Here is a 10,180-nt window from a genome sequence, read left to right as displayed (position 1 = left end):
AAGTACAAAGTGATGTCTCACCAGATGAGGAGTTATGGTGGCTGGATATGTGGCAACTAAATGGCACTTGCAGGGACTTGTGGCTATATGTGTCCTCTGTTTTATACAGGTCTTGACTTAGTGATGGGTGTCTGAACCATAGTCGCTCACCTGCAGCAGGGTCTATAAAGTTGTGGTTTTGCTGGTCACTCTGCTGAAGCTTTTTGTAAAGCAGTGTTCTTGGCAATCTCCCTAGAGTAAGGATATCACAGGAGAACTAGTTAAGGTCCCCTGGCAGAAAGCAGGACCAGGCCACTCCTCCCAAGAGGGGAGAAACAGAGTGGTTAACCCTGTCCCTGTCAACTATTGAAAACCATTATTTTCTTTTCTGAAACATATGGCCAAAACATATGAAAATACACAACCAAATATAATAAACATTTGCAGATACCCCCAGCTCTGGGTACTGAACAAAACCCAAGTAGAGAGAATATGGTGCTTCAAGAAGTAAATATAAGTGTGGTTGCATAACACATACTGTAATATAGACTTCTCGGAGCTGCCGGTGCATGCTTATGCTTGTGGTTGAACCCTTTGACATCTCGAGTAACACAGCGCTCACTCTGTTTTTCGCTGTACAGTCCTTAGAGTGAATGTGGGCGACTGCATGACAAATCTTGAAAGGCACCAGCCCATGTACTGCACATGAAATGGGCATTTCCAGAATCGGCACTAATAACCTGTCCTCCTTTCCTCCTCCAGCAGTGAAGGGGAACATTAATGGAGCGACAGTCCAGCATGTGCAGTGCTGCTCCTTTCAACTCCCTGGGAATGATGGAGATTGATAACCATTGTACACTGCCTGAGTGATTGGAGCAGCAGCGCACATAATCGATCACCTCCCGACAAAGTTCCTTTTCACTGAAGGGGAATGGGGGATAGGAGACACCTGGTTTTGTGATTGTCTGGGGTTCCAGAAGTCAGGGCTCAGTCATTTCTCAGCTCTCCAGCAGAAACTGGGAATACCTCTTTAACACCCAAAAGCAACAACCAGCCTGAAGTTTTCCTTATAGAGCAGGAGGAGCTGAGCAGATTGATGTATACGTTTATTAAAGTTTCAGTAAAACTTGTATTTTATTCATTTATATTCCTGCTCATTCTGGGCTTTGGAGTCCAGGAGGTGGTCCTATCAGTGATTGACAGCCTCCCCTCTATGACTGTGTATGCAGAGAGAGCTGTCAGTTACTGATAGGACCGTCTCCTGGGTGTCAAAGCTTAAAATGAGCAGGGACTTAAATCAAAGAAATACAAGTTTTACTGTATAGATCAATAGACTTATAGATCAATCTGCTCAGCTCCTCCTGCTCTATAACCCGCTGCCTTCAGCTCAGACACCATGCTCTACCTGACAGGTTCCCTTTATAAGGAATTTGTCATCAGAAAATGGGCTATTGTTTAAATCATGTTTTTATATTTAACATACTTTTAAAGAATTTTTGATGATGTTATTGTGTCACCACCAGACATCTGAGAAGCTCTGACAAATGTCTTTCAGAGCCTCCTCCTTGAGCTTCCTTTTGTTTTGCTTTCATTTTCTCATCTTGTTAGCCTCTCTCAGCTGTCATGTAGTTGCACTGATTGCATCCCTTTAAATCCCTTCCCAGACTGCTTCACTTTGCATTTTATATTCCTTCCTGGAGTGTGTGCATGCTGATCCTACTTCTGAGTCTTCTACAGATAAGTTTTGTTCATTCATTTGTGTTTTTCTGTTTGCTGGATCCCAGGTGACCCTGCGTATCGAGTGCAGGGAGCAGGTGGCCGTGTCCCCTCACTATTATAGGGTGTTCAGGTGTTATACAGTCGAGGTACGAGGATATGCAATCATCTACCATTGGGATTTTCGCATAGGCTGAGCAGTCAGGGAGAGAGCCAGGTCTGATGCAGGGCTCTCCCTTTTGTTCCTTACAGTAGTTTTGGATCCAGTAAGTCGGATATTCATTTTGTGTCTTCTAGTTTCCTGTACACCTTCCGTGACATATTGCAACATTCTGCTACTAGAACTCGCGCATACTGCGAAGTGCAGAAGTATACTGTCATCATGTCATGTATGCATTCACTGTATTCCTGTAAGCAAAGGTAAGTATAGGTCATATCTTACAGCCACCACTAGATGGGGCTGGTTTTAAACTCTATATAAGGATAGGAGCACAGAGTCAGCCCAGATAGTTCAGAGTGTTAATTCAGTCTAAACCAGTTAAGTCAGAGATAGCGCAGTGTTAGAGGAAGCTCAAAGATGTAAAGCTGACACCTTAGCCACCCCTGGACCAGGTACCAGTCAGGGGGAGGCCTGAAGGAGAAAGGAACAACTATCAAAAGCTGACCAGATAATACAGAGGTTTAGTGAAAGTCCAGTAGAAGTAACTTGTCTAAAATGACTTATGGACTAAAACATCTAAAGAGACACTGGTTTGGCCTCTGGTTATCTGTGCAGCTGTAAAACCTGTACCATCTGAGGAGACCGCATTTCTGTGTAACATCAGCCGGTCCATAACATGTGCGACCTGTCCTGAACTGTTTGCATCTGAAGCTTCAGTAAAAAACTGTTTGCTGTTTACCTTGGACTCATTATTTCCCTACTACATTTGCACCTCAAGATGCTGGTGACATGACCACAGGGACCCTGCCTCGCTCCATAATACATCAACATCAAGGGCACCTCAACCGCCATCAGGAAGGAGAACCTCAGAACCAGAGTGTGCTCCAAAGGGAAGCATCCAGGCACGGGGTAAAGACTTTACTCCTCTGCTCTATTCTTTTCTACCTTGGGATGTGGATATTGTCACAGTGGGCCAAACTGTAATTTGATATGCTCAGGCAACAGAGGCAACTCCTGAACATGGATGTCGTAGAGTCCAAAAGTTCTTTTAGACACGTTACCTCTACCAGACTTTCACTACATCTCTCTGTTACATTTATCCTGCTTCTGGTAGTTGTTCCTTTCTCATTCAGTTCTCTTCCTGGCTGTTACCTGGGTCCAGGGATGGTTAAGGTGTCAGCTTCACATCTTTTTTGCTTGCTCTAAAGGCCAGTTCACATGGCTGATTTTCAAAATACACCTGTAAAAAATCTGCGCTGAATCTAAGTATATTTTAAAGGGTTTCTGTCACCTGAAAAATGGGTATTAAACTGGCTGACATTAGCGATGTGCTAATGTCAGCTGAACATAACTATATTAGTGCCATCTCACTGCCTGCCGCCGTTATTGAGAAAAACTAACTTTTGTAATATGCTAATTAGCCTCTGAGAGCAGGGGGGGCGTTGCACCTGCTCCTAGAGGCTCCGTTTGCCCACCCCTTTTCACGCCCTTCTTCTCTTCATTGACAGGGCCAGGGCAGCGCTGCTGTCCTCCCACTGGGCGTATCCGCAGTGTAAATCTTGCGCCGTTCAGTATTCGGCGCAGGCGCAATGAGAAAGTTAGCAGCCGCTGAGCGTCCTTCCCTCACTGCGCCTGCGCCGAATACTGAACAGCGCGAGATTTACACTGCAGACAGGGCCGAAGGTAGGAGACCAACGATGCCTGCCCCTGTCAATCTAGTGTAGCAGGGCATGGCTAAAAGTAGGAGAACGGAGCCTCTAGGCACATGTCGGGCTGTTTATGATATTAAATAACCCCTTTAATTTGAAAATCAGCGCTGATTCTGCTTCATACATACACGTATAAAAAAGAAGCAAGTGCTGCTTCCCACTGAAATGAATGGGAGGCTGTTTTGAGGCTTTTTGGAGCAGATATGGAGCTGATTTTAGGCAGAAATGCTACAAAATCAGTGCCAAAAAACTGAATGTGAACTGACCCTAACACTGCACTCTCTCTGATGTAACTGGTTTAGACTGAATTAACATTCTGAACTATCAGTGCTGACTCCTTATATAGAGGGTGACACCAGCCCCATCTAGTGGTGGCTGTGAGACATGGCTGATAGTTATCATGTGCTTACGGGAATACGCAGTGAATACATACATGACATGATGACAATATACGTCTGCACTTTGCAGTATATGCGACCAGAGATGAGCGAAGTATTCAAAAATTTGATTCGGCCGCTTCGCCGAATTTTACAAAACAAATTACCTTCTTCACGAAGCACATTTCCTTGTAAGTAGTAGGTGCAATGACAGAGAGCAGGGATTGTGCCGCCCCCCGACATTGTACCCGTCAGATGCCATGTTCATAGCTGATAGCGGTATCTGATAGTAATAATCAGGTGTAAAATAAAAAACTAGATAAATTAAATTAAAGTGTAAAAAAAATTTAAAAAATTTAAGAGTAAAAACAATAAAATAAATCATACTGATCCATTTGCTCGCTACGGACCGGCTGCCGCCTTCTTGATTGAGGATCTAGCGGGAAATCTCGTGCGGCCTGTGATGACATTACCACGTTGGCTGGTGTGGTTACGTCCTACGTCACCGCTCACGGGATTTCATGCAAGATCTTCAATAAAATGGTGGTGACCGGCCCATTGCGAGAAAATGGATTACATTTTTTCTGGGAAAATCTATTCGCTACCACGAAGCACAAGGAAATTCGTCTCGAAGTCCATTTCATTGAAGCCGATTCGCTCAACAATAAACGCAACTTCTACGAGCTGCATTAATTTTAATTTTCCATGTCTATATCTATATTTAAACAAAAACCATAAAATCCTGCACTGGCCACTAAGAATAAAAATAGGTGCAACTTCTTGGTCTGTATAGATCATTTTGCCGTAGTTATCTCCTTATCTTTACAGACAGGATTGGAATGACATATATCTCCTCTGTGTATTGATAAGACAGGATCCTCCATTCACAATAGGTGATTGTCAGAGCTTATCTATTCTTCCTCTGCACAGGTCACAGAGCCCAGCAGACTCTCCCATGGAGGTCACCGAGGTCCTCTCTATGGCCCATGGGGCCGTCATAAAGCTTTGTAAATGCTGTTAAGAACAGATCAGGGAAGATGGCTGCTCCCATGAGAGAATCCAAAAATCTGCAATCAGAAAGGAGATTAGAAAAAAGGATGGATGCCACTATCTGCTTTGGTGACAATGGTGGCACATTTCCTTTAAGTCTTATTAATTAGCAGTGGGAAAGCAAAGGGCCCAACATTGCTCATACTGAGGGGCCCCTGTCAGAATCAACAAACTCTTCCTCTATCTCCTCCCCTATTCTTTAAATTTAGCCTAAGCTGCTAATACAAACTCAGCTCTGCTACATCTGCATAAACCCGACAGCGATGAATATTGCCACCGGTATGTACTAGTCAGTGTCCAGTCCTGGGTAATCAGACCATGAAAATCAACGTACAGACGATATTTGGTGCTATTTACAATAAGCAGTCAATAGGGGGCAGCAGAGTACCTTGTGTTACACCTCAAGTGACTATAGATAAAATGTAAGGACCGGCAATATGAAAGCGTTTCATACAGATGGTCAGTAGGGGGCAGCAGTGTACAGTATTCTCCTTCTTATTTTAGCTCCGCCGGAGGGAGGGTTATCTACATCAGTGTTATAGACCTATAGGTCGTAGGAACATGACATGGCCGGTCACGTGTTTGACAGGGGAAGGGACTAAAAGGCTGTTTACAGTCACCATCGCCCGGGGTTGGAAAGTAGTCATCTATAAGAGCGGAGTCAGTACAGCAAAGCTATGCACATTGTGAGCAAACTGGATGCAGTTCGGGTTCACAGGTTCCTTTAGGTGACATATACAACTCTGAGCCGTACTGCAGCCGAGAACGCTCAATAACAATATCGAACGGTCGGGAAATAGCAAGAAAAATACAGTGTAACCGCAGTGTATCCTGAACTGATATTATACCCTGTATTATACTTCAGAGCTGCACTCACTATTCTGCTGGTGCAGTCACTGTGTACATACATTACTTATCCTGTACTGATCCTGAGTTACATCCTGTACTATACTCCAGAGCTGCACTCACTATTCTGCTGGTGCAGTCACTGTGTACATACAATACTTATCCTGTACTGATCCTGAGTTACATCCTGTATTATACTCCAGAGCTGCACTCACTATTCTGCTGGTGCAGTCACTGTGTACATACATTACTTATCCTGTACTGATCCTGAGTTACATCCTGTACTATACTCCAGAGCTGCACTCACTATTCTGCTGGTGCAGTCACTGTGTACATACATAACTTATCCTGTACTGATCCTGAGTTACATCCTGTATTACACTCCAGAGCTGCACTCACTATTCTGCTGGTGCAGTCACTGTGCACATACATTACTTATCCTGTACTGATCCTGAGTTACATCCTGTATTACACTCCAGAGCTGCACTCACTATTCTGCTGGTGCAGTCACTGTGCACATACATTACTTATCCTGTACTGATCCTGAGTTACATCCTGTATTATACTCCAGAACTGCACTCACTATTCTGCTGGTGGAGTCACTGTGTACATACATTGCTTATCCTGTACTGATCCTGAGTTACATCCTGTATTATACTTCAGAGCTGCACTTACTATTCTGCTGGGGCAGTCACTGTGTACATACATTACTTATCCTGTACTGATCCTGAGTTACATCCTGTAGTATACCCCAGAGCTGCACTCACTATTCTGCTGGGGCAGCCACTGTGTACATACATTACTTATCCAGTACTGATCCTGAGTTGCATCCTGTATTATACTCCAGAGCTGCACTCACTATTCTGCTGGTGCAGTCACTGTGTACATACATTACTTATCCTGTACTGATCCTGAGTTACATACTGTACTATACTCCAGAGCTGCACTCACTATTCTGCTGGTGCAGTCACTGTGTACATACATTACTTATCCTGTACTGATCCTGAGCTGCCTTCTGTATTATACTCCAGAGCTGCACTCACTATTCTGCTGGTGCAGTCACTGTGTACCTACATTACTTATCCTGAGTTACATCCTGTATTATACTCCAGAGCTGCACTCACTATTCAGCTGGTGCAGTCACTGTGTACATACATTACATTACTTATCCTGTACTGATCCTGAGTTACATCCTGTATTATACTTCAGAGCTGCACTTACTATTCTGCTGGGGCAGTCACTGTGTACATACATTACTTATCCTGTACTGATCCTGAGTTACATCCTGTACTATACTCCAGAGCTGCACTCACTGTTCTGCTGGTGCAGTCACTGTGTACATACATTACTTATCCTGTACTGATCCTGAGTTACATCCTGTATTATACCCCAGAGCTGCACTCACTATTCTGCTGGTGCAGTCACTGTGTACATACATTACTTATCCTGTACTGATCCTGAGTTACATCCTGTATTATACTTCAGAGCTGCACTTACTATTCTGCTGGGGCAGTCACTGTGTACATACATTACTTATCCTGTACTGATCCTGAGTTACATCCTGTAGTATACCCCAGAGCTGCACTCACTATTCTGCTGGGGCAGCCACTGTGTACATACATTACTTATCCAGTACTGATCCTGAGTTACATCCTGTATTATACTCCAGAGCTGCACTCACTATTCTGCTGGTGCAGTCACTGTGTACATACATTACTTATCCTGTACTGATCCTGAGTTACATCCTGTACTATACTCCAGAGCTGCACTCACTATTCTGCTGGTGCAATCACTGTGTACATACATAACTTATCCTGTACTGATCCTGAGTTACATCCTGTATTATACTCCAGAGCTGCACTCACTATTCTGCTGGTGCAGTCACTGTGCACATACATTACTTATCCTGTACTGATCCTGAGTTACATCCTGTATTATACTCCAGAGCTGCACTCACTATTCTGCTGGTGAAGTCACTGTGTACATACATTGCTTATCCTGTACTGATCCTGAGTTACATCCCGTATTATACTCCAGAGCTGCATTCACTATTCTGCTGGTGGAGTCACTGTGTACATACATTACATTACTTATCCTGTACTGATCCTGAGTTACATCCTGTATTATACTCCAGAGCTGCACTCACTATTCTGCTGGTGCAGTCACTGTGTACATACATTACTTATCCTGTACTGATCCTGAGTTACATCCTGTATTATACTCTAGAGCTGCACTCACTATTCTGCTGGTGTAGTCACTCTGTACATACATTACTTATCCTGTACTGATCCAGAGTTACATCCTGTATTATACCCCAGAGCTGCACTCACTATTCTGATGGTGCAGTCACTGTGCACATACATTACTTATCCTGTACTGATCCTGAGTTACATCCTGTATTATACTCCAGAGCTGCGCTCACTATTCTGATGGTGCAGTCACTGTGCACATACATTACTTATCCTGTACTGATCCTGAGTTACATCCTGTATTATACTCTAGAGCTGCACTCACTATTCTGCTGGTGCAGTCACTGTGCACATACATTACTTATCCTGTACTGATCCTGAGTTACATCCTGTATTATACTCCAGAGCTGTACTCACTATTCTGCTGGTGTAGTCACTCTGTACATACATTACTTATCCTGTACTGATCCTGAGTTACATCCTGTATTATACCCCAGAGCTGCACTCACTATTCTGCTGGTGCAGTCCCTGTGTACATATGGAGAACCCTGTAAATGAATTGACTTGTATATTATATATGTAGGTGTCATGCTGTTATAACTGAATCTCCTTTCTATTCTTTCAGGAGTAACTCGAGGGAACATCAAGATGAATTCCACCACAGACCCAGAAACTGCTGAACTGCGCCATGCTGTCCAGGTGGTGGTCACTGTGATCTTTAGCTTAATTTTTCTCCTAGGCATGATGGGCAATGGCACTGTCATCTGGATAACAGGGTGCCGCCTTCAAAGAACTATCAACACCGTCTGGTTTTTCAACCTAGCCCTGGCAGATTTCATCTCCACCTTCTTGGTTCTTGTCACCGTACTTTACCTTCTACTTGACCTCCATTGGCCATTTGGGCCCATATTATGTAAACTTGTCAACTGCATCTTTGGACTGAGCATCTACGCCAGCATCCTTTTACTGACTGCCATCAGCATTGACCGCTGCGTCCTTGTCCTCTTCCCAGTATGGTGCCAAAATTATCGTAATCCTAGGTTGGTAACTGCTGCTTGTTTAGTAATCTGGATTCTTTCCATTGCCTTGGTGCCAGGCTCTTACACTCTTTCAGAAATGTCCACAGAAAGCAACCGAAGTTCTTGCAAGAACCTAGATGTTTTTGAAGACTGGGAGAGAAGAGAAGCTGCAATATTCACTGTCTGCATATTCCTCTACCAGTTCTTAGTCCCACTGAGTATTATCCTTATTTCTTATGCAATTCTTCTCCTCACACTCCGTAAGAAAAAACTGAACAGAAGCAGTAAGCCACTTCTGGTCGTCACTGGTGTGGTCTTCTCCTTCTTTTTGTGTTGGCTTCCCTATCATGCCTTAGCCCTCTCTCGAGTGTTCCTTGGTGGGTTACCACTTTTGGTCAGTGTGGTGGCCGTACCACTCTCCAAATGTTTGGCCATGTTCAACAGTTGTATCAACCCGATACTTTACGTCTTTATTGGGCGAGAATTTAAGGATGCCGTGAAGAGGTCCTTGACTCAAGTATTTAAAACTGTTTTCGAGGAAGTCCCACATTAAAGACATTAGAAGTGGAGGATATTAAGAAAACTGGAGATGATGCTCAACTTTATGACTCGTAAGGTGGAAGTTCGGCTGCTTTTGAATACAAAAACCAATGAGCTTCGTGGTAAACATGAAACCACAAAGAGAAAGGACACTTGACCGGACAGTTCGGTACCAATTACAGCTAATGGAAAGTTATTCATGGAAGAGAAGCAAACAAAGTCACTGGCTCCGGGAGGAATCATATGATAATGGTCTATAATGGACACGTTCAGACAGCAGTGTCATATTGTGATGGATGAGAAAATGTAGCAAAACAGATAAATCCATTTATCTCACAAGATAGTAGATCACTTAATGAATGAGAATTTTTGTGGATTTTTCATGATTTAAAAAAAATGTATTTTGCTCTTTGTTCTGTTGTTTGCCAATGTAATGGTTTTGATTAAGTATTTGTAACTTAACAGACAAATGCATTGGACAGAGGGAGCTCTGAGCACCTCTGCCGTACCTCCAGTGAGAAGAGCGACTTGAATCAGGTTGAAATTTTATGTTTATACAACTAAAAGAAAGTTAACAATAATTTGTTGGCTTACA

The 10,180-nt window shown here is 43.4% G+C and overlaps 1 protein-coding gene across 1 annotated transcript in view; it reads left to right on the top strand.

Moving 5' to 3' along the window:
* The window catches only part of LOC122926717 (chemokine-like receptor 1), a 182,911-nt gene extending 173,000 nt beyond the window's left edge, over positions 1-9,911 (top strand). The window contains exon 2 of the mRNA XM_044278188.1: positions 8,652-9,911. Within this exon, the coding sequence (XP_044134123.1) occupies positions 8,675-9,598 (924 nt within the window). The 5' untranslated portion in view covers positions 8,652-8,674 and the 3' untranslated portion in view covers positions 9,599-9,911. The remainder of the gene's footprint in view (positions 1-8,651) is intronic.
* The last annotated feature ends 269 nt before the right edge of the window (positions 9,912-10,180 follow it).

This window comes from Bufo gargarizans, chromosome 2 (genome assembly GCF_014858855.1).
Source record: "Bufo gargarizans isolate SCDJY-AF-19 chromosome 2, ASM1485885v1, whole genome shotgun sequence".
Lineage (NCBI taxonomy): Eukaryota > Metazoa > Chordata > Amphibia > Anura > Bufonidae > Bufo > Bufo gargarizans.
This window is presented reverse-complemented; position numbering and strand designations above follow the sequence as displayed.